At 40.4% G+C, this 25,943-nt stretch overlaps 1 protein-coding gene and 1 long non-coding RNA gene across 2 annotated transcripts in view; one reads left to right on the top strand and one right to left on the bottom strand.

Moving 5' to 3' along the window:
- The window catches only part of LOC134356144 (uncharacterized), a 44,586-nt gene that overhangs the window by 15,315 nt on the left and 3,328 nt on the right, over positions 1–25,943 (top strand). The window contains exons 3-4 of the long non-coding RNA XR_010020289.1: positions 6,404–6,712; positions 9,362–9,449. This is a non-coding gene — a long non-coding RNA (uncharacterized LOC134356144). The remainder of the gene's footprint in view (positions 1–6,403; positions 6,713–9,361; positions 9,450–25,943) is intronic.
- pard6a (par-6 family cell polarity regulator alpha) overlaps positions 18,726–25,943 on the bottom strand; it is a 78,147-nt gene continuing 70,929 nt past the window's right edge. The window contains exon 4 of the mRNA XM_063066798.1: positions 18,726–21,781. Coding sequence (XP_062922868.1) covers positions 20,931–21,781 — 851 coding nt within the window. The 3' untranslated portion in view covers positions 18,726–20,930. The remainder of the gene's footprint in view (positions 21,782–25,943) is intronic.

A 25,943-nucleotide genomic window follows, 5' to 3' on the forward strand; every position in this document is an offset into this window, starting at 1 on the left:
TTTCCACCTATGATCACTTGCCCCAAGGATTCTTTAACCTTAATCTCTCTGATCAATTCTGGTTCATCGCACAACACCCAGTCCAGAATAGCTGACCGTCTAGTGGGCTCAACCATGAGCTGCTCTAAAAAGTCATCTCATAGACACTCTAGAAATTCCCCCTTCTGTAATCCTGCACCAACCTGATTTTCCCAATCTGCCTGCGTATTCAGACCTCTCATGTCTATTGTAACATTGCCTTTAGGCATGCATTTTGTATCTCTCATTGTAATTTGTAGGCCACATCCTTACTACTGTTTGGGGGTTTGTATATAACTCCTGTCAGGGTATTTTTATCCTTGCAATTCCTTGGCTCTGTCCAGTGTTTCAACACCTTCTGACCCTATATCACCTCTTTCTAATGATTTGACTCCATACCTTCTGGATGAGCCTAATATGGGGAACCTTGTCAAATGCCTTACTAAAATCGATATACACCACATCCACTGCTCTACCTTCATAAATTTGTTTTGTCATAGAACATAGAAATTTACAGCACATTACAGGCCCTTCGGCCCACAATGTTGTGCTGACCCTGTAACCTACTCTAGAGACTGTCTAGAATTTCCCTAGCGCATAGCCCTCTATTTTTCTTAGCTCCATGTACCTTTCTAAGAGGATCTTAAAGACCCTATTGTATCCACTTCCACCACCACCACCACCACCAGCCATACATTCCATACACCCAACACACTCTGTGTGAAAAACTCACCCCTGACATCCCTTCAGTACCCATTTCCAAGAACCTTAGAATTATGCCCCATTGTGTTAGCCATTTCAGCCTTTGGCTATCTACACAATGCCCCTCATCATCTTATACACCTCTATCAGGTCACCTTTCATCCTCCATTGCTCCAAGGAGAAAAGACCAAGTACACTCAACCTATTCTCATAAGGTACGACCTCCAATTCAGGCAACGTCCTTGTAAATCTCCTCTACACTCTCTCTATACTATCCACATCCTTCCTGTAGTGAGGTGATCAGAACTGAACACAGTACTCCAACTGGGGTCTGACCAAGGTCTTATATAGCTGTTACATTACCTCACGGGTGGTGAACGCAATCCCGTGGTTGATGAATGCCAACACACCATACGCCTTCTTAACAACACTGTCAACCTGTGTAGCAGCTTTGAGTGTCCTATCAACATGGACCTCAAGATCTCTCGGATCCTCCACACTTCCAAGAGTCTTACTATTTATATTATATTCTGTCTTCAAATTGGACCTACCAAAATGAAACACTTCACACTTATCTGGTTTGAAGTCCACCTGCCACTTCTCAGACCAGTTCTGCCAGTATTGATGTCCCACTGTAACCTTTGACAACCCTCCAGACTATCCACAGCACCCCCAACCTTACTAACCCACCCTTCTACTTCTTCATCCAGGTCATTTATAAAAATCACAAAGACGAGGGGAACACCACAGGTCACCGACCTCCATGCAGAATATGAACCATCTGCAAACACCCTTTTTCTTCTGTGGGCAAGCCAATTCTGGATCCACAAAGCAAGGTCTCCTTGGACCCCATGCCTCCTTACTTTCTGAAAGAGCTTTGCATGGGGAACCTTATCAAATGCCGTACTGAAATCCATATACACTACATCCACTGCTCTACCTTCATCAATGTGTTATGTTACATCCTCAAAGAATTCAATCAGGCTCGTAAGGCACGACCTGCCCTTGACAAAGCCATGCTGACTATTCCTAATCAGATTATGTCTCTTCAAATGCTCAAATTCTGCCTCTCAGGATCTTCTCCAACTTTCCCATCACTGAAGTCAGACTTACTGGTCTATAATTTCTTGGGTTATCTCTACTCCCTTTCTTGAACAAGGGAACAACATTTGCAATCAATCCTCCAGTACTTCTCCCATCCCTATTGATGACTCAAAGATCATCACAAGAGGCACAGCAATCTCCTCCCTCACTTCCCACAGTAGCCTGGGGTATATCTCATCCAGTCCTATTGACTTATCTAACTTAATGCTTTTCAAAAGCTCCAGCACATCTTTTTTAATGTCTATATGCTTAAGCATTTCAGTCTGTTGTAAGTCATCCCCACAATTGCCAAGGTCTTTTTCCCTGGTGAATACTGGAGCAAAGTATTCATTATGTACCTCTGCTACATCCTCCGACTCCATGCATACATTTCCACTTTCACACCTGATAGGTCCTATTCTCACATGACTCATTCCTCTTCACATACTTGTAGAATGCCTTGTCATCTTCTTAAAAAACTCAACTAAGCTTGTGAGGCATGACCTGCCCCTCACAAAGCCATACTGACTATCCCTAATAAAATTGCATTTCTCCAAATGCTCATGAATCCTGTCCCTAAGAATAGTTTCCATTAGTTTGTCCACCAATGACATAAAACTCATTGGTCTCCCTTCTCCAGCCTCGTATCCCTTTTGCCAATCAACTTTCCAGCTCTTAGCTCCATCCCTCCCCCTCCTGTCTTCTCCTATCATTTCGGATCTCCCCCTCCCCCTTCCACTTTCAAATCTCTTTCCGTCTCTTCTTTCAGTTAGTCCTGGCCCGAAATGTCGACTGTACTTCTTCCTATAGATGCTGCCTGGCCTGCTGCGTTCACCAGCATTTTATGTGTGTTGCTTGAATTTCCAGCATCTGCAGATTTCCTCGTGTTTGGTCTGTAATTCTCAGGATTACTTCTATTATTTTTTTTTAACAATAGAGCAAGGTTAGCCAGCCTCCAATCATTTGGTACTATTTATTTGTCCAGAGAGGATGCAGATATCGTCAACAACCCCACAATTTCTTCTCTCACTTCCTGTAGTAACCTGGGGTATATCCCAAGGAATTATGCATCCTATTGTTTTTCAGATATACCACTGTTGCTCTTCATCATTACTGCATATGGTAGTCCCTCTCCAACAGTAATGTAAAAGCTCCTTTCTCCCGTTCCAGAAGGTATGTCAACACTGCCTTTTCAAGGATGATTAGGGGTTGGCAGCAAATGCTTAGAAGCATAAAAAGGCAACTGAGGATCTTCCTCAGGCATAACTGGGTCATAACTGAGTCTTAAGGTAGGGCCAGTTAAGACTCCTGGAGGTGGAGGACATAGTCCTAAATGAGTAAATTGTTACTGAGGGAGTCACTGTAAAGAAAGATGATTCAGAATTAATTTTTAAAATGGTGCAGTAAAGACCAGCTGATTTTAAGGTAGATATCCATATGGCACAGATATGAGAGGCAGGGAGAAGTTGTGGAAGTATTGGCCGTAATCTTGCAATATGAAACCTGGAGGAATGCACAAATTACATCCTTGTTTGGGGGAGAAAAGGTCCAAGAATAAACCTACAAACCACAGGCCAGTCTGCTTATTCATGATGGTGGAGAAATGTTTGGAAAGAATAATCAGGAACACGTGGACAAGTGTTTATGGTTCAGGGAAAGCCTTGTTCAAAGTTAATCATGTTTAATTAAATGGATAATTGTTTCTTGAGGGAGATAACAGAGAGGGTCAATGAGGTCCATGCAGTTGATATGAAGCAAATAAATTCTCAGAAGCAATACACACAAACTGCTGGCAGAACTCAGCAAGTCAGGCAGCATCAACAGAAATGAATAACCAGTCAATGTTTCAGGCCAAGACCCTTCTTCAGGACTTCTGTGTTCTCAGAAGTATTTGTTAAGTTTGTCAAAAGTTTGAAGCCGATGGAGTGAAGGAACAGTTGTAGAATAAATCAAATATAGGTCAAGTGACTGGAAAAGGAGAGGACAGTACTGTACATTGGAGTCAGTACAGGGACCATTGCTTGCTGACTGCTTATTAATAATATGGACTTGGGTGTACAGGGCATGGCTTTCTAATATCAGAATCAGAATCAGGTTTATTATTACCAGCATGTGTCGTGAAATTTGTTAACTTGGCAGCAGCAGTTCAATGCAATACATAATATAGAAGGGAAAAAATAATAATAAATAAATTACAGTATACATATATTGAATAGATTAAAATTATGCAAAAAACAGAAATAGTACATATTTAAAAAGTGAGGTAGTGCTCATGGGTTCAATATCCATTTAGGAATCGATGGCAGAGGGGAAGAAGCTGTTCCTGAATCACTGAGTGTGTGCCTTCAGGTTTCTGTACCTCCTACCTTATGGTAACAGTGAGAAAAGGGCATGCCCTGGGTGCTGGAGGTCCTTAATAATGGATGCTGTCTTTCTGAGACACCGCTCTTTGAAGATGTCCTGGGTACTTTGTAGGCTAGTACCCAAGATGGAGCCGACTAAATTTACAACCCTCTGCAGCTTCTTTCGGTCCTGTGCAGTAGCTCCCCCCCACCCCCCCAACCCATACCAGACAGTGATGCAGCCTATCAGAATGCTCTCCACGGTACATCTACAGAAGTTTTTGAGTGCATTTGCACATAACTCAGAATTTGCAAGCTTGGTAAATTGTGTGGAAGACAGATACAGACTTAAAGGGAGGCGGTGGGGTAGGTGGATGAGATATCAATTATACAGAGTTAAAAGTTGGAGGGAACACCAAGCAGGGTGATGGAACCGATGGGAAGTAGACACAGTGATCTGCAACTAGATGTTCATAAATTGTTGAAAATGGCAGGTAGGTTGAGAAAATATTTTTTTTAAACCTTCAAGTATTATTTATAAATACAGGCATAGACTACAGGAGCAAGGAAATGATGATGAATCTGTCTTACAGAGGAAAAGCTCCAGGCCAGCTATAACTGGAGTCAAGTTCTAGGCATACTTTGGGAACGGTGTGAAGGTTCAACAGAGGGTGCAGAAATAACTTACTAAAATTATTACACAGGTATATGAACAGATTGATCCTCTCCTTGAGCAAGGGAAGGTGCAAGGAGATCCTCATGGAGACATTTAAATTCTGGAAAAGTCTAGACAAGGTAGAGCAAGAGAAACTTGTTGGCAAAAGTATCAAGAAACGGAGGACACAAAACTAAGGTGATTGGCAAAGAAAAACAAAAGTGACTTGGGGAGATGCTATTCAACACAGAGAATAGTTGGAGTCTGGGATGCACTGCCAGAGGGAGTAAGGAGCCATCCTGGTGATACAAAAAGAAACAGAAAATGAGCCTCTGTGGGAAGAGGAACTGTTCATAAACAACCTGCTGGAGGAAGTCAGGAGGTTGAGCTACATCTGCAGGAGGAAAGGACTTGTCAATATTTTAGGTCAAAACCCTGTATAAATTCAAAGCCCGATCTGCTCTTTCCAGCAGTTTCAGGATTTTACTTCAGATTCCGAGCAACTGCTATTAATTTCTAACTTTCACATTGAGCTCAAAGGGAAAAAAAATATTTGCGAAGCTTTGGGGAAAGGACAATTAAATGGATTTAGCTGTATCCTCTAGCACAGTGCTGAACCAGTCAGTGGGCTGGCTGGCTAAAATCATTTTGTGACTTTGAGTCCATCATTAACAGTATTACATAAAAGATTAATAAGGTAGATGGAAGTATAAGTTTGTGAAAATTTTGTACAAAGTTGTCAACCACCATTTTCCATCCTTTATGAACTAAAATGGAATCACAGCAGACTTCTCCCATGCCTTCTATTGGTTGGTCACAAGGTTGGATTAGCAAAGGCTTGTTAAGCACTGGTTATCAAAACCTCTTTAGCAGTTATTCATTTAATATCTTGACTTGGAACTAGGAAATGAGCCATTTGAGAGGAAAAATTATAACTAGGCGCTAGTTTTTATTGATTATATGAACTACAATTTTGTAATGTATTTATATCAGGTTCAGCCTTATCATCACTGACACGTGTCATGAAATTTGTTATTTTGCAGCAGCAGTACAGTGCGTACATTAAAATATTCAATGGATGACAAGGAATATATAATAAAAATTAAATAAATAGGGCAAAAAGATCACTTCTCTGTTGGAGTAATTCCGGATTCGTATTCTGCCCCAGAAGGTGTCTCAGCCAAGATGGTTGACACCGAGATAGAACTTTTCTAGCCATCTTCCAGTACTTGCTGAACGTCCTGCTGCGACATGCTGTGTGAATTACAAATCTGTTTGCATACTTATTTGTAAACAACAGCTCTTTTTGTTACAGCAGTATTATGCTCTCTGCACCTCCTGACCTTAAATCAGTATTGCAGCATGGGAGGCCCTAATTACACCCAGTCAGCTACGTTGAACAGGCCATACCATTTGTGTGCTCAACACCAGATGTTTGAATGAGACACCATTCTGAACTATGTCATTAAAAAATTATTAGTTTACAGATAGAGAAAAAGATTCAAGGATGCATTCACCCCCCCGACTCTTGGGAATCCCTGGTTCCTGACTGTTCAAAGTGCAAGGGTAGCAATCAGATGACGCTCTCCCTCTTCCCTTCCAGCTCTGAAGAAGGGTTTCGGCCCGAAACGTCGACTGTCTGCTCATCTTCCTGGATGCTAATTCCTCCAGCATTTTGTGTACGTTGCATTGAGAGCCCAGACTCCATGCACACAGAAGCGAATGCGTCACAAACTACCAACCCACCCACTCCAGTAGGCACCACCTACTTCAGCGGTAGAAGATTCTATACTGATCTCATTCGTCATCCTGGAACCCACAAAACTGGAGTGGGGTGAAGTCATCTCTGATCCCAGGGAACCACCTACAAAGCAGGAGATGATGATTCCAGGACAGCTGCAGCTGTCATTAGGTAACACTGCATAGTGTAGCACTAAAGCAATACAGCTTGGTGTGTAGCTGGTAGATGCATTATTGTGAGCAGATGATGAATACCTTGTGATCAGGAGGCAATCTGTTTATTTTGATAATTTATTCAATTAACATCCCTGCAATGATATATTTACCAGATTAAATACATTCTCTTACTGTTTATCACGTTTCATTTGAATCAATGTATTTTAAAACACACTGAATTTTTAACTCTGAGTTAATATATTTAGGTATAAAACCACCAAATGTTGGCGCACCTCCAAAATACTTTTACTGGAAATAACCAGCAAAATCTCATCACATGAAAGTTATCCTTTGTAATAACTTTGGCTTGCAATCATGTCGATACCAGTGGAGGTATTAATTCTTTTTTACCTTTGGCATGGTTATGTCAACTTAAAACATGATATCTGCAATAGGATCACCTTTTTCAGATTCTTCCATTTAATTTAAAATTCAATTAAAATAGATTTGTTAAACTCAAGCCACCATTGGTTTTTAATCTCTTAATTGTGTTGAAGTCAAGATTTTCAGAACAACTTAATGCAGCTGTATACCGAAATGCAATAAAATTTCCTGGACAATAGTATTTGCATATTTTAACCCATGATTCAGGCATCAGAACATTTTTCTCTGAGACCTTCACTTATAAAGACTGGATTAATCCCAGAGAAAATGGTTAGCTAAGCACACTAAGATTTTCATAATGGTGAGGGGGGGGGTGGGGGGGGGGGTGGGGGTGGTTTGCAAGAATTGTAGGGAGAAACCATTTACAGGAACATCAGCTGTTCATAATAATTCATCTATTAGGAATGTAAATGATCATTCTGTCTGTCCAGGGAATAGATACCATCTGATCATTTAATTAAACCAAGAAAAGGGATTGTAAAAATTCATGGCTTCTGCTTATTAAGGTCAGCACATAAAGAATTGCCACTGGAAAGTTATTGTGGGCTGTGGAATGGCATATCAGCAGCAACTCAGCCACCTGGAGAGGAGGTCAGAAGTGATTAAGTAATTGGCTTAAAAAACAGGTAAAGATCAGGGACACAGCTTGGAGAAGCTCAACATACATGTTAGATCCATGTTTTGTCGAACAACCCTTAGATAATGAGTTTGTTTATTCTGATTGGTTCCTTACAGGAAGGAATTAAAGGGACCAGGTACTTCTCCAGAGGAACAGTGTCCTCTTGTGTATTTGATAGGACTGATAGAAATTAATTAGCAAAGACTTGGAATGCAGAACAGCTGTTAAAGAAATTGAAAATCAAAACTACTGCAGGTGCTGGAAAATTCAAAGTATAAAAGCTGCAAACACGCAGAAGTCCAGACAACGTCTGTGGAAAGAGAAACCCTTTGCTCAAACTGGGAAAGGGAAGAAAAGATTATGATGTTAGGAATAAGATACTTTAAGTGGGAAAGAAATGTAAAATGTTCTCCAAATTCCAGAGGAGAGGTGAGAGTGACTGTCTGCAACATTGAGGCAGCATTTGACTGACTATGATACAAAGGGACCCTGGTGAAACTGAAGTTAGCCAGCTTCAAAAGGAAAAGCCTCCAGTGGCTGGAATTGCACTACCTTACACAATGCAGTTGTCGAAGCTAAATCATCCCCGTGCAAGGAGCAGGGTTTCTCAGGACTACGATCAACACTGATCCAACGGGATTAATACGAAGGACAAACTGTGGGGAATGGGAACAAGTAATGCAGCAAGAACAGCCAACGTGGGCAAGGGAGCGAGGAATTTCATTAGGAGCCTTTCTGACCACAGTTAATTATCAGAGTGGCCAGACGAATTTACTTTTTACTAGTTTCCTGCTGTTTACCTTCAATCTTGTCTTTCTGCAGCAGTGACCGTTTTAATTGAAGTCATAGAACACTACAGCACAGAAACATGCCCTTTGGCCCATCTAGTCTGTGCTGAATCATTAATCTGCCTAGTCCCATTGACCTGCACCCTGAATTGCTACAAGACTGTGCTTGTTGCTAAGTATTAGATGGTACCCAAGGTTAAAAAGGCAGAAATCTGCTCTATTTCAAATAGATTTTTGGAATTCTTTACATCCACTGAAGATGCATAGGAATTTATCAGAAAGATGGCTTCTCCAACTCTGCAGGCCCACTGCCCACACCCCCCTCCTCCCTTTTAGAATGGCAATGAAGAAACCAGGTCAGAATACAAATCCTGGATTCACACTTGAACACTTTTAATGAGTAACTGTGGATGTAATTAGCTGTTTAGTAAATACAGAGAAACAAAATGTGTTATTTGTCCTGTGACCACATTAGAGCATTATCATTATCGTATAAAATCCAGCTCCATCCCTTTTGTGACATGGCAAGAATCTAACCAGCTGAGTCCTTGTGGGTGGATAGTGATAATAGAATGCGGCAGCTGTCATTAAAAAGACAAATCCCCTGGCAAGTCAAATGGAAAACCTGGAAAATGGAAGATTTCCATTCTGTCTTTTCTCATTGTCTGTAAGATTTGCAGTATATTTTACAGTGGTATGCAGTCATTTATCAGTATTAAGTTACAACCTCAGTTCATGCTGTCAAGTGGAAATCCTGCAGATTTGTAATGTGGTTGATTTATCATGGCATTTGTTTGTGATTATTTTACAACAGGCATAAAAGTGTCCAGTTTCCAATTTTTAGAAAAACTGTTTAAACTAAACTGAAGATAACCATGCAAGAACAGAGAAGACAGGAACAGGTACAAGTTCTCCCATACCTAGTCTCATCTGTTTATATTTATTTCTCATCACCTACCTGTCTCTGTCTCACCTTTCCTCTCAGTTGAAATATGTCTACTTTAATGTATAAAGTATTAATAACAAGGGTGATGAACTGACATCATGGGTCAGTACACGGAATTACGATGTCAGAAGGACAGGATTGGTTGCTTTATACTCCAGCTTTTACATGTTCCTAAAAGGATACGGAGGGCTCTGTACCAATAATGCTTAAAGTAAAATAATTCAAGTACTTCCCTGCCCTTATCGCATCTTCCCTCCACACACTCAGTTCTAATGGTCAGTAACTGAAGGTTCGGACCGGAAGGTAGATGTCAGGGAAAGTATTGAAAGGCAAAATTGAAATAACATGTATGATGGGTAGGATAGTTCGAAGTGTGCATATTTTAATGTTAGGAGTATTATGGGTAAAGATGATGAACTTAGAGCATGGATCAGTACATGGGACTATGATGCGGCCATTACTGAAACTTGGTTGAGAGGGGCAGGAATGGGTGATTAGCGTATTAGGTTTTTGCAATTTTAGAGAGGATAGGGAAGGAGGCAAAAGAGGGGGTAGGATTGCGCTAGTAATCAGGGACAATATCATAGCTACACTCGGGGCATAGGGGAGGGTTCCGACACTGAGTCCATTTGGGTAGGACTCAAGGAAGTGAGGGTGCAATCACACTAATAGGATTGTACTACAGAACCCCCGGCCCCCAATAGCCACCAGGAACCACTGAGAAATAGATATATAAACAGATTAAGGAAATGTGTAAAAATAATAGTGTTGTCATGGGGAATTTCAACTTCCCTAACATAAACTGGACCTTCTTAGTGCAAGGGGTTTAGATGAGGCAGAATTTGTTAAATGCATTCGGGAGGGCTTCTTAAATCTGGAAGAATTTCTGAAACGCTCGTTCGCTGCTGTCAGTGCTGCGCGGTCAGGAATCTTTTGGAGGGTAGGCCTCAAAATCCCCGGCTTTGCCTGCTGTTGGCGACTGAGATGGAGGTCGAATCGCTCGGATAGAGATGGCGCTCAGTACTCGGTGTCGGAGAGCTGATCAGAGCTCGAAGTTTTCAGATGACTCAGAGTCGGACCGTGGTCGGGTATGGCAGGGAGAGTTTTTCTTCCTTCTCCCGTCTGTGTGAGATGTGGGACATTTGAGAGACTTTGAACTTTTACTGTGCTCATGGACTTCTTCAAGTTATGGTATTGTTGCACTGTTGTAACTATATGTTATAATTATGTGGTTTTGTTAGTTTTTTTTCAGTCTTGGTCTGTCCTGTGTTTTGTGATATCACACCGGAGGAAATATTGTATCATTTCTTAATGCATGCCTTACTAAATGACAATAAAAGAGGACTGCGTGTCTTCATAATCTAAATCAATATGTAGATGGTTCAATGCGAGGAGAGGCCGTATTGGATCTGGTGTTGAGTAGTGAGCCTGGCCAAGTGATTGACCTTTCAGTGGGTGAACAGTTAGGGAACAGTGACCACAACTCTTGAACTTTCAGGATAGCCATAGATAAGGATAGGTATGTTCCTTGTGGGAGAGCTTTAAACTGGATTGGGGCAAATTACAAGGGCGTTTGGCTGGAACTAAGATGATTTAATTGGGAGTACCTTTTTTCTGGCAAATTCACATCAGACATTTTAAAGATTAATTGCAGAAAGGCATGTTCTCCTGTTAGAAGGACGGACGGGGATAGAAAGGCAAGAGAACCTTGGATGTCCGGAGAGGTGATGAACTCAGTCAAGAAGAAAAATGAGAAGTACAGTATGTAAAGCTTTGGAACTTAGGATCAAATGAAGCACATGAGGAGTATAAGGAAGCCAGAAAAGAACTAAAGAATGTAATTAGGAAAGCCAGGAGTGGCCATGAAAAGTCCTTGGCGAGTAGGATTAAGGTGAATCCCAAGGCATTCTATACATACATCAAGCAAGAGGATAGCTGGGGGGGGGGGGGTAGGTCCACTCAAAGATAAAGAGGGGTGCATTTACTTGGATGTGGAGAATGTGAGTGAGGTACATAATGAGTACTTTGCTTCAGTATTTACCAAGGAGAACGACATGAAGGACCAGGAGATCAGTGCTGAGTGTATAAATCTGTTAAGTCATTTAGAGGTCAAGGAGGAGGAAGTGTTGGGTCTCCAAATGAATATTAAGGTGGATAAATCCCCAGGGCCTGATAGGATTTACCCCAGGTAATTGAGGGAGGCAAGAGATGAAATTGCTGGGGCCTTGACCAGTATCTTCGCGTTCTCTCTTGGCACAGGCGGGGTTCTGGCGGACTGGTGAGTGGCTAATGTTGTACCCACGGTAGATCATTTACAGATATGGGCAGAAAAATGGCAGATGGAGTTTAACCCAGATAAATGGGGGGTGTTACACCTTGGTGGGGCCAAAGCAAGGAGACCGTACACTTTAAGGGCAAGACCCTTAATAGTGCTGCTGAGCTGGGAGACCTTGGGGTCCAAGCTTATAGCTCCATGGAAGTGATCGATAGGGAGGTTAAGAAGGCTGATGGAAGGCTTGCTTTCACTAGTCGAGGCACTGAGTTCAAAAGCCAAGAGGTTATGTTGCAACTTTATAAAATTTTGGTTAGGCCACATCATGTATTCAGTTCTAGTCTCCCAGAACTAGAAGGAATGTTGAGGCTTTGGAGAGGGTGCCGAAGAGGTTTGCCAGGATGCTGCCCGGTTTAGGGGGCATGTGCTATCATGAGAGGCTGGACAATGCTGGGTTGTTTCCTGAGGGGAAATCTGATAGAGGTTTACAAGATTATGAGAGGTATAGATAGCGTAGACACGGCGCATCTTTTTCCCAGGGTCGGAATGTCTAATACCAGAGGGTATGCATTTAAGTTGAGATGGGCTAGGTTCGAAGTGGATGTGAAGGGTAAGTTTTTCCACTCAGAGTGGTGGATCCTGGAATGCCCTGCCTGGTATGGTGGTAGAGGCAAATACATTAGAGGCTCTTAAGAGATGTTTAGATAGGCACATGAATATGAATTGTGTAGGTAGGAGGGATTAGTTTTCAGGTTTTTTAAAAATTTACTTTTTAGCTGGTTGGCATAACGTTGTGGGCCAAAGGGCCTGTTCCTGTGCTGTACTGTTCTATGCTCCAATGCTGGGTTAGTCATCACTTAAAACATTGACCATACTACTTCACCCAATGAGTTCTCCCAGTAGTTTAACCCATTTGGTCCTTAAAATATCTCTGCCAATGGACAACATACTGGTTCATTGTACATTTCAACAGCTTTGTGCTATCCCTACCTCCCTGGATGCCCAAAAATATACCCTTCTTTACCTCATGAATTAACAAATTGGATCATTTTTCTTCCCAGCCTTCCGACCTATGATGGCCACCAGATGCAAGTCTCATGAATATACACAATGATGGAAATGTCTCAGCCTTATAGTGTAGGGAACGCCAGACCTTGAAAATGCTTGTGGGTGTAGAAAGGATTGAGGATAGCAAATTTCTCTTTCTCAAGGGCACCTGATGTGTTCTTGGTCACGGTTACCGGTACGGTTTTAAAAAATACATGTTTTAATTAAGGGACTGAGAGATGATCTTATATGGGGTATAAAATCATGAAGGGTATAGATAGGATGAATGTAATTCACCTTTTCCCAGGATTACTGAATCATGAACTAGAGGCCAATAGATCTAAGGTGAGAAGGGAAAGATTTAGTAGGGACTTTTTTAAAAAACCACAAAAGTTAGCATGTATGTGGAAGAAGCTACCTGAGGAAGTGGTTGAGACAGGTACAATAACAACCTTTAAAAGACAGTTGGGCAGGTAACTGGAAAGGTCTAGAAGGTTACGGAGCAAACGCTGGTAAATGAGATTAGCTTGGATGGGTCATCTCGGTCAGCATGGACCAGTCAGGCCGAAGAACCTGTGTAACTGTGAACTGAATTCACTTGCACTGTCGTGCCCAGGTGATTAGTTCAAGCCCATGACCGATGAGTCAGGGATGACTGTGCGCTAATCATCTCAGCTGCAGGATACCGCTATGCGGTGAGTGCATTGTAACCAAATCACATCATCAATAGTACATACAGCGAGCAGAATTAATCAGAACATCAACTCCACCTGCCATACAAATACAGGGCAGGTTGGAAACAATACTGAACGATTTGCCTTCTGACCCCCACAGCCTTTCCACTCCAATGCCTTAAAACAAACTTCCAAGAACTCTCTCCATGTGCCAGCACCTCTTTGACATGGAGTGACTCATTGTTTTCTGGCATTTGGATTTTTATTTTGCTCTGGATCATCACTGCGTTTCCACAATTTATTTATGCTTTATTGTTACTTTATAATCATTCATTCTCTTGTTACTTTTAAGGTAAAACCAAGGGCAGGAGTTGGTGCTTGAACTCAGCGATAAGTCATAAAGTATTAATTGAAACAGCCAGTTATTTTCTTTACCCTAACACCAAGGTTGCTTGTCCAGTTGAGAGATTAACTGTGCCTAACCACCCAACCCATTAAGTGCACCAGTTACTGACCCACCCCATGTCGGCCTTCAAACTACCCTTTAAAAGCAAGTTTGTTTAAAAAATGCAGCATGAAAATGCTTACAGTAAGATAATTCAAATACTCAGCTGCACTTACTCGTCCAGGACAACTCCATGCGAGTGGATAAGTTACCAGCTGCACGCTAGTCGGCTTTGGTGTGCATCTGACTCCTCTTGGCGACACTAGAGATTCTGCAGATGCTGGGAATCTTGAACAACACACACACAAAATGCTGGAGAAACTCAGCCGGTCAGGCGGCATCTACGGAGGGAAATAAACAGTCGATATTTCAGGCTGAGACTCTGACGTAAGAGTCAGCTCAGTTCAGCCCAACATGCATTACTTCTTTTCGCTGTTTAAACTTACTTAGCTTTTATCTTTTCGATTGTGTACAGTCATAGAATTATGTAGAACAGAAACAGGTCCTTCGGCCCACCGAATCAATGCTGCCCCATTTCATGCCTCTTTTAATGCCCTTTAATAAATGTGATCAACTTTTCAGGAAAAGCTGTACTGATAATACCATAAATGTCACTTTGAAGTTCCTGAAGGTGACACATTGGATGGATTCTCCAGCGACGGCATCACATGCTCTATAGATTAGTCAAAGTTTCTGCATTTTATATAATCCACTAACTGAGAAAGAGAATGAGGTTAATTGTTGACCACCTAAAATGTTTAATTGTGGAAAGTACACCTTTATCAGACAAATTACATTGTGAGCATTAATCTTGTGTATGTTTAGATTTCCACATGCTCTAGATTATTTTTGTTTGTCCATTAAGTGATTGCTTATTCATTGTCAGTTACGCTCAGTAGTATGGATGAATGAATTTGGTCGTTAGATATGTGAAACAAATTGGGCAAGTGTACAAGCCTGCATACCACCCCCCGCCCCCAAACTTCATAACACACAGGTGGGGCCCACCTTACAATGCTTTTAAAGATTCCTTGTGCATTGTGCTGAGGGCAAACTGTTTGCTATTGGGTCGCGATGATACAGTGTTTCCAGTATTGCTAAATGACTCGCTGTACTGGAGAGGAAACAATACTATCTTTGGTACACTATTTTTAAAAAAACAGAACAGCACAAAACCCTCTTTGTCCTGTTGCTGTATCCTTGCTTGAAGTAAAAGTCTTGGTAAAATGACACCATTTGTTTCATTTCTTAAACTCTGTAGAGGGTGCTCCAGTATTTTAATATTTAACCAGCCAAAACCCATTCCCACCTCTTCCCCCACAAAATTGTAGTTTCAGTTGGTAAACAAAGTATTATCCTTAATCTCTTCCTAACAGAATCCTTGAAACCACATTTAGATCCTCTCTGCCATCTGGCTGCATCCATCCTTTGCAGAAAAAAAACACAACCCTAGGATTTGGAGACGTTAATAAATATTCAAGTATTGATGTTTCATTCCACAATTTTTAATTGTTTGTATAAAAAATGTATCTGCACTTTCTAATAATATTTGAAACAAAATTTGATATCGTTCTTCATTTTAAAGAATTAGAGCCACTTTGGCAAAACCCACAATTCAGCAGTACAAGTTCTATTAACCACAGTAAGTATTACAAATTTGAAAAATCTTGGATGCTTTTTAATGTCAAGTTTTCAGAAAATGCAGCTAATGGGAAACTCAGAAGGCAAATGTGAGATGGAGTTTACATTTGACAGGATTGTTTCTCAAATGTTCATCTATTTTCCCAATACTCAAGTAGACATCAGCCTGGAGTGAAAGATCTTGCTATACAACTGCAAAAAGTAAGGGAAAAGGGAACAATATTGCGATGAGCACTGATGCAGAGTTGGGTGAATTTCCAGCCTGACTCCGTTGCTTTCACTGATTAGCAGTAAGTTGCAATTTTCATGTCAACTGAAATACCCAATTATAGTTATCTGTGTGAAAATGTGTGCAGTTTGTAACGATTAGTAACAGCAGGTACACTTTAAACACACACCATTTATTGTGCGTCCACCTAACTTTTCGCTGGTCACAGAGATCGGTGATCTCACTGTCTTGCAGCATCACAGTTTTCATTCTGGAAAAGCTTTGAGCATTAACATTTCAAATCAGACAGACGAATGGGGGAAGAGGCAACCAAAAACTTCAGAGGATTCAGGACCATTGTGTTACTGTAGGAAGTTTCAAAAGTGGGGACTGTCACAATATGGACATTTTAAATGAGGTCAACACGAGGAATTCTGCAGATGCTGGAAACTCAAGCAACACACATCAAAGTTGCTGATGAATGCAGCGGGCCAGGCAGCAACTTTAATGTGTGTTATTTTAAATGAGGTGGTTGGTTTTGGAAAAAAAATGAAAATTCACTGCATCTCGAATCTGTAATTGTGCTGTTTTTGCTTTTCCTGAATTTCCTCTGGCACTTTGTGCTGTCTTTAGCAAATGGTTGTTCCTGGATAGCCCAATCCCAGAGGTCAGGAGCTATGTACACCGCTGGTGGTGATCCCACTCACTGCACAATAGCCATCTTGTGATTTATTCTCATAGCCACACAGTTTCCATTGATGGCCACAATGTAGGCACTTGAGTGGCAAATTTAATATTCATCTTTTCATTGATTATATTCCAAGTACCATTGATCAGCCTGTTTTCTTCTTTAGCAGTACCTCTAATTAGAAAAATGACCAAAGTGTTGATAATGTATAAATTAGACCAAGTACCCATAGCAGAAGATCCAAATGAGCAAAGTGATGGTTTTGGATGAAGGCAGAGGTTCACTCACTGGGCTGAGGAAGAATAATGTCCAAGGTTAAGAACTGGAGGTGGTGGGGACATGGTTTTGGATTTCCAGAACAGGTGGACAAAGGTGGGAAGATATCCTTGGAGTGCAGTCTGGAACTGAATGTTCCCACAAGCATAATATAAAGTGGAAGCACAACAAACATGGGACCAAGGAGGACATTATGCTGAGATTTATTTGAATTTAAAAGCGCTTAATGGCAGAAATAAAGGTAGCATGGAGAGAAACTTTTAAACTTGGTTAATTAAGGCAATGAGTGGAGACCATTGCTTACCAAACTTTGCTTAAAAGGAGATTTGGAATTGATCTTTCACAAAATGTTTTTCTCCAGAAGGGTGCTGACATGCGAAGTCTTTCCAACAAGTATTGAGCAACAGAGATGAGATGGCAGCTTATGGTGAACCTACAGTGAAGGACAGTATGGAAGTATAGAAAACCATTCTATGATGTTGATGGTAAATAAGCAGGGAGAGATAATTTTTATGTGAAACAAACACTGGGGTTGTCTTGATGATGCAAGATCGAGGAAAGATTGCCAGTCAGTTGCACGTAGATGCATGCAGCAGAGTATAAAATGCTGTAAAGTTGGAAAGAAACTAGGGAAGAGGGATAACATGATCTCCCCTAAACTTGAAAGGACTGCCAATTTTACCTTTTAAATCAAAAATGCAATTTCCATCAGTTTCTGTCAACAGGAAACGGAGTCAGAAGATAGTACTTAAACAGCTAGAGCAGCAAGTTCTAGTCTGTTTCTCAAATACGATCAGTGCCCCCCTCCCCTCATGTATGTAAAAAGTCAGTAAAATTTTCCCATGCAAAAGAACCACAGCAGTTAACATTCAAGTTTTTGATCCCACCAACCCTGCAGTTTTAACTCTTTGGGGTTTGTTTCCCAAACAAGAACACATTTGTTTGTCAGCACCCTACATAGAGGAACAAGTTGTAGCAGCAGGTTGGCAACCAATCAATTTAAGATTGGTAGCAACTTTCTTCACTCTCATTGGAGAGTGACGCCAGTGTCTTCCCACAACCCATGATGCTTGTGCCAATCTAGCCAAATTCTGTTGTTCGGCATTTGATCCAGTGTTGGCTTACAGATCTCAATTTCAAATTATACCTTCACCTCTAATTATGTTGCCCTTGTCCAGTTATACGATTTGAACACTTAACAGGTCCTGTCAGCCAAATCCCTCACCCTCAACTTGGACAAGTCTTTACTGCTTGTAACTTGCCTCACGTTTTTTTTTATTAAATTCCTTTTCAATTCATGTTTTCTTAAGACGTTGGACCAACTGGCCTAGGAGTGCATGCTGGCCAATCGTTTCCTTGGTAACCTTTTCCCTCAGATGTCCATTAACAATAAACCTCACTGGTCTTGTCCCCATTTCCCCGCCAATCACTATTTTTAAAAAAATATAAAACAGCAGCTTCTTAAGCTAGCAACTAGCACATCTTTGGGATGTGGGAGGAAATCCCAAGTACCTAGGGGAACTGACACTGTCGCAGTAAGAGAAACAGACTCCACACAGAATCAGGAAGTTGCTCGAACTGCTACCTCACTATGCCACTATCCTTGCTGGGTTGTTGTATCCCAGTACTTAATCTTTCCAATTTAAAACCCTCATATTAAAATCACTGGCTTCAACTTTTAGTTCAAAACAGTTTCAAATTCGCATGTCTGATGATGCACACTTTACTATGGTTAACAATACAGGTTCATGCATCTGGGTTACTCTGGAATTTCCTCCCAAAATTCCTTTGATTCCTTCCCCCCCACCCCACCCCCAAGCCTCCATTCCTCAAAACTGATTTCCCATACTGAGCTTGTTTTTGGCTCAGTACAGCTCCACATGTCGAGCTATGCATGGGGTTTTTAAATGAGTATTATAGTTAGTACAAGTTGTTTTGGAATACTGATTCAAGTTGAAAGGAAACTTGTTTTGGTGCATGTTAGAACCTTTATTTGAATGATCAGCATACAACTATGGACCATTCGCAATGGTCTGCAGTCTTAACCTTCAAGACTGCTCAACTGTTAAATAAGATAAATACAAGGTAGTACAGTTTAGGGAAGGCAAATGGAGACAAAGGATTGAATGGGGTCAAATACAAAAAAGTAAGAAAAATACTGCCCTCATTTCATAAAAAAATTACAAAATATCCCCAATTAGATAAAATTGCCCTCATCTCTTTACCAAACAGATTTTAATGCATAACAAATCAAAAAATACATACACAGTCATTAAAAAAAATACAGCAAAGTCATACCCCACCATTGAACCCTGCTGGCTCAGAGAAGACTACCAGAGAAAGAAACAGGAGCAATAAATGCAGCTAAAGCAATGGTCAAAACAATCGCATTGTGCCTACAATTGTTTTTGGGTGATAGCAGCCAGCCAGATCAAAATGTTGGCATTCTACAATTCCCAAAAGCATTTGCAAGGTGGTTAGAACTACCAAGCAGAGGAAATATTTTCACAGATTTTGCCAGTACCAGTGTTATTTTGAAAGAAACCAAAAGCCGTTCATTCTACAGAAAGAATATGAAAACTGCAAAGTCATTGTGCTTCATACTTTTAGTAGTGTGGAGAGAGGTAAATGTTGATTATTGTTAATCCAGCAGCCAACAGTGAACAGACTGGAAATTTAAAGTAACAGATTAGGCCATGAAACTAACAGGCTAAACAGATTAGGCCATGAAACTAACAGGCTAAACTAATTTTTTTAAAAATCACTGGGCCTTGACTATGTGCTTTTGGAGTAATCCACATATTTATTATTTAGAACTACCAGGTTACTAAGATGACCTGCAAGTAGTTCATTCTTATTGAACATCTTTAAATAATTAGTAAAGCTGTAAAATTTATATTATCATAGAATGGAGCCAGTTCTGCTGCAAATGCTTGAAATGGTAATAATGGTATTAACAAGTTGTTTCGAGATTTTAGGCCTCCTAAAACCTCATTTTTTTCCTAGCTAATATTTTTTTTAATTAAGTGGCAATTTTTTGAAAAATTCTCCAAGTTCATTCCCAAGTGTTTCCACAATTTAAAATGAAATAAAAACCAATTACATTCAATGCAAAAGTTCTTCAGATGACAATTGCTTAATGTGTGCCCCATGTTAGCCAGTGAGAGTTTCATTTAATGACAGGTTAAGAATCATGAACTTTTGATCAACTATTAACCTAATAATTTATAGCAAGTCTGAAAACAATTAACATTCAAGATAATTCAGCTATTTTTAAAATGATCCTAATTTAAAGTGCTTTTTGTCACTAAGTGTACACTGGGGTTTGAGTACTTAAAAGCAGCTTGTCTCAGTGTTGAATAGTGCTCTGATAAAGGAGTAGTACCAAGTCTGTGCAATACAAAAAGCAAGTGTCAAACAGCATGGTAAAAGGATATTGAAGCCAGCAGGATTCCTTAAAATTTAAGATACAGGTCACTTTAAAAAAAAGTTACAGGACACCCTCATACCACCAAAACCCACATTAAAAATTGCAAACCTCTCAAATATTCTTTTAGGGAGCACAGCAGCTACTTCATGAAAGGATTTTGCTCCACAGAAATTTCTGTCCACATTTAATCTGTTTTATTATTGTTTTCCATAGGAAAAAGGGGACTCCTGCTCTCAAATCAGATAAATGCAAGTAATGCTGATTAAGTAGTTTGTAAATAAGTCTGTATTTGTAACAATGAGGTCACTGATGCGATGTGCAGATTCTGTGATATTAAACCTGCATTTTTAAAAACACTTGTATTGCAATTTCACATGATACATTTGTCTTCAGTTGCAGGTAACTTCTGTATAAATGCAGCTTTGTAAAGTGACGTACTCCAGTTTTATTAGACAGCAACCAGTTCAGGAGGTTAGCTTTATAAATAGAACCTTGGGCTAGTTAATTGCCATTGAAAATGAAACAGTGAATAAGCAGAGTTCTCTGAAAGATCCTTCATTAGAGTGATAGTGATTTTTCTCTTGCTTTCATGAATATTTTCTCCACCAAATTCACAATTTGTTAATATTTTTGTATGGAAGTCAATCGAATTCCATCCTCCCTAACAAGGCTGAAGTCAAAGTCAACCACTTGGTAATTTTACTCTGAATGCTTTATTATATATATATATAAAAAAAGTGATTAAAAGGAAGTCATCTATAGTGTTATTATTGTTCCATCTTCTCGCATGTTTCCATGGCTTGAATTTATTTTGTTGGAACCATCACTGTGCATGTTCAGAGAGTTTAAGGACCCTTTACACTTGCTTTCTTTGCTGTCTAACAGTGGGCTGTTTAGAGAGATGTTATGCTGCAGCTTTTTTGTTAGATCTCCATTGATGCAATTTGGGAATACAGTTTTTGGGATGTATGATGGCATGTCATTTTCAATTATTATATCTCCTTCATCTTCACTCTCCCCTTCTGCCGTACTGTAGTGGTTAGCATAGGGTGCAGTAGCTATTGTGTTGTTATGTTGGCTTGGACTACTGTCCGTTGAGACGGCAGAGCTCCCAGAGGCCCTGCTGCTGCGAATGACGTTATTGCGTTGATTTGCTGGCTTCACGGTAATGATAAGGTTGTGACTGTTTGCCACCATCATGTCAGTCACTTGGTCCAGCGACTTCCCAGCAACGTCAATTCCGTTCACCTCTAGTATTTCATCATTTACTGCGAGCAAGCCCGTGCTCTCCGCTAGACCACCTCGTACAAGCCGTGAGATGAAGATTCCTGGGACCTTCTCTACTCCTTGAGGGGCTACCCGTACACTCACCCCATCGCGAATATAGAATCCAAGCGGCTTGTCAGAGCCATGTTTGTGAAGACGGACTCTGCGGTGGGTTTCTGGAAGGATGTCAACGTCGATTATGGAAGAGATCTGTCGGAAATCCTGAGGCATTCCAATCAAGATGTGAGGCTTTGACTTGTGATGTACAGGGCGAAGGACATGAAGACCTTTCTTCTTGCGCAGCAGTGAATTTGTTCCAAATGCTCCAGAGTCACCTTCAGCTGCAGGAAGAAAAAAAAATATTTGGTTAGTTTTCTGAAGCAACATTTGAGCTTTTATATAAGGAAAGGAAAATCAAAATCACTCAGCAGTTCTCAGATCCAGATCCTACCCAAAAAATAAATATTTTCTCCACATTCTTAGCCAGTGTCAGAAAACTCCTTAAAGTCCGCCTGTTACCTTGTTAGTATGTTGCAGAGATACTGCTTGTCAGTTGCAGTGAAGAGAATCTGAAGTTCAAGTTTGTTACTGCATTGCACTGTACATGAAATGGAACATTGTAAAGGATAAATTCATGGAGAACAGAACACCAAAAAGGGAGTGCAAGAAACACACACACACACACACACCACTCCCCCCCCCCCCGGAGGAACTCAGCAGGCCAGGGAACATCTATGGAAATGTCAACTGTACTCTTTTCCTGGCCTGCTGAGTTCCTCCAGTGTTTGTGTGTGTTGCTTGGATTTCCAGCACCTGCAGATTTTCTCTTGTTTGTAAGTAGTAATTTTACAAATCTTGTTTTCAATCGGCATTTCAGGATAGTCAGAAATATTTGTCCTTTTTAAAATGGAAGGACAATCCAAGATGCACCACGATCCTAAATACTCAGGAAAATAACGTGGGATGGTCAGATATTGTCTGCATAAAATGGCACAGAGGCCGATTAACACTTTCTTTCCACCCCACCCACCCTTCAAAACATACCACAAATTCCCAACCTTAGAACAACTTAAAGTATGGGAAATACTCTTACGCTACAAGCACTATTTAGATTGCACAACAAATATATAGGGGTATTTAAATATTACCACTGAGATCACTTTCCAGCTGCTGCAGAAACTAATTTAATGGGAATAATCAAATAGTGTATGACAGCTCATCCATCACCTGATGCAAGACCACCCATTACAGACTAGAGGTCCTTTAGCCGTTAAAAAGCATTTCAACTCATTTGAGTTATTGTTAACTCTTGTTACCACAAATGATGGTAGAATTACTACTGTTAGACCACCGTCAAGAAACTAGTGCATTTTTGTGGCTAATTGAATTACTTTATGATCAGATTTGTTAATGCATTAGCTGATGGTTTGGATGGTAAAATTGAAAATATTCAGATAAGATCAGATTTCTTTTCAACTAACTAAACTGTCCACTGCTGCTGTAGATTCCAGAATCTGAACTGATTAGGCAACTGGAGCATACATTTACATTTAACATTCCTCTCAGGCGATTAGGAACATTTCATAAAGTATCTTTTCAACATCATGGAAAACAATTAGAATTCATGTTACATCAGATTGAGTGCTTGAAATGTACAAAGTGACCTTTTCCAGTGTTACAACTCACTGATGACATAATAGGATTGTATTTATTGACAGCACTGCTAAAAAGATTTAAATTTCAGTGAATCTTTTTAGAGCAAATTTTATTTACAGTCTTCACATCCCTGTTCTTCAGATTCACTACACCACAGGATTAAAAACAATATGATTCATGTATTTTATATTAAAACAACAGCAGTTCCCAACCTGGGCTCCACAGACCCCTTGGGTTAACGATAGGGATCCATGGAATAAGGTTGGGGATCTCTGAAGACAACAAAAAAAACCTCATGGCTTTTCCTCTCCTCAAATGGAACTGAAACCAATTTTACTGGATTACAAAATTATCGCGGGAGGATAAACATTTAACACTCATACTCAAGGGGCTTTGGGTTTCTCCTTGATCCTGAATATACACGGGGTACAAAAATCATTGTCCAAAATTTTAAATGCTGAAGAAAAAATTATATCACGTTTATCATTCTGCACATCTTTGTCAGTAGTGACTCAATTTATTCAGGTCAAAAAATTCAAATCCCACACAGAGTTTTCTTAGAACCTTATTTATACGGACTACAATGAAAAGAAAACATCGATACAACTGAGGAGTCTTTGTTTTACTTTGGCACAAATCCTACAAGATGCTCAGGTAGTCCTTCCTGGTTTGGTCCCCACTAATGAGGTTTTTCCAGGGACATGTTGTTAAGCAGTGTTACACCTCTGCAAGGTGTAGTTATACATCCTACATCCCCATATCTGCTGCCGTCAAACAATCCCCTTGTGGTATTTGAGATGGTTCAGTCCCTCTGATATAGGATACCCTCTTCCTCCATGACGTTGTGTGGCTTAAGGAGATTGGTTATGAGTTACCACTGTTTGTGGTACATTAGTGTGTTTCGTCCTATCTCCACCTCTGTTGTTTGTGTAATAGACATGAAGTAGCTAGTGATAACTGCACATAAACTCCTCCAATCTGTACAGGCAGCATCAAAGGATCACAGCAAACAGCTTCTCCTCAAGGGTCTAATTGTACTGTCAGATCCTCTGTGTACAAACCCCATTTCCAGAAAAGTTGGGATGTTTTCCAAAATGAAATAAAAACAAAAATCTGTGATATGTTAATTCACGTGAACCTTTATTTAACTGACAAAAGTACAAAGAAAAGATTTTCAATAGTTTTACTGACCAACTTAATTGTATTTTGTAAACATACACAAATTTAGAATTTGATGGCTGCAACACACTCAACAAAAGTTGGGACAGAGGCATGTTTACCATTGTGTAACATCACCTTTCCTTTTAATAACACTTTTTAATCGTTTTAGAACTGAGGATACTAATTGTAGTAGATTTGCAATTGGAAATTTTGTCCATTCTTGCTTGATATAAGACTTCAGCTGCTCAACAGTCTGTGGTCTCCGTTGTCTGATTCTCCTCTTCATGATGCACCATACATTTTCAATAGGAGATAGATCTGGACTGGCAGCAGGCCAGTCAAGCACACGCACACTGTGTCTACAAAGCCACGCCATTATAGCCCGTGCAGAATGTGGTCTGGCATTGTTCTGCTGAAATAAGCATGGACGTCCCGGGAAGAGACGTTGCCTTCATGGCAACATACATCTCTCTAAAATCGTAATATACGCCTCAGAGTCAATGGTACCTTCACATACATACAACTCACCCATGCCGTGGGCACTGATGCACCCCCATACCATCACAGATGCTGGCTTTTGCACCTTTCGTTGATAACAATCTGGATGGTCGTTTTCATCTTTGGCACGGAGAACTCGATGCCCGTTTTTTCCAAAAACTAGCTGAAATGTGGACTCATCTGACCACAGCACACGGTTCCACAGTCTTCCAGTCCATCTGAGATGAGCTCGGGCTGAGAGAACTCACCGGCGTTTCTGCATAGAGTTGACATATGGCTTCCTCCTTGCGTAATACAGTTTCAAGTTGCATTTCTGGATGCAGAAACTGACTATGTTGAGTGACAATGGTTTTCCAAAGTACTCCCGAGGCCAGGTGGCTATAATTGTCACAGTAGCATGACGGTTTCTTAGGCAGTGCCGCCTGAGGGCTTGAAGATCACGCGCATTCAACAGTGGTTTCCGACCTTGCCCTTTATGCACTATGTCTCTGAATTCTCTAAATCTTTTCACAATATTATGCACTGTAGATGTTGAAAGACCTAAATTCTCTGCAATCTTGCGTTGAGAAATGTTCCTTTTGAACTGACTAACAATTCTCTCACGAATTTTGGCACAAAGGGGTGAGCCATGACCCATCATTGCTTGCAAAGACTGAGCCTTTGATGGACGCTACTTTTATACCCAGTCATGATACCTCACCTGCTACTAATTAGCCTGCTTAATGTGGAATCTTCCAAACCGGTGTTACTTGAATATTCTGTGCACTTTTCAATCATATTTTAACTCTGTCCCAACTTTTGTTGAGTGTGTTGCAGCCATCAAATTCTAAATTTGTGTATATTTACAAAATACAATTAAGTTGGTCAGTAAAACTATTGAAAATCTTTTCTTTGTACTTTTGTCAGTTAAATAAAGGTTCACATAAATTAACATATCACAGATTTTTGTTTTTATTGCATTTTGGAAAATATCCCAACTTTTCTGGAAATGGGATTTGTAATTAAACAGGGCCCTTGTTGCAATTGTCCAAGTTATTTAACCACCTAAAAGCAAATGCTGAACACCATTCCACCTTCTTCATCCCCAGAGTCACTCATGCATGTCAGACAAGGAAGAGTTTTGCTCATATATTTGGCAGGCTTCAGGGAACGATGCTCCTGCAGCATTAACTGGGGTCAAATTCTCTT

This window comes from Mobula hypostoma, chromosome 14 (genome assembly GCF_963921235.1).
Source record: "Mobula hypostoma chromosome 14, sMobHyp1.1, whole genome shotgun sequence".
In the NCBI taxonomy this organism is placed as follows: Eukaryota; Metazoa; Chordata; class Chondrichthyes; order Myliobatiformes; family Myliobatidae; genus Mobula; species Mobula hypostoma.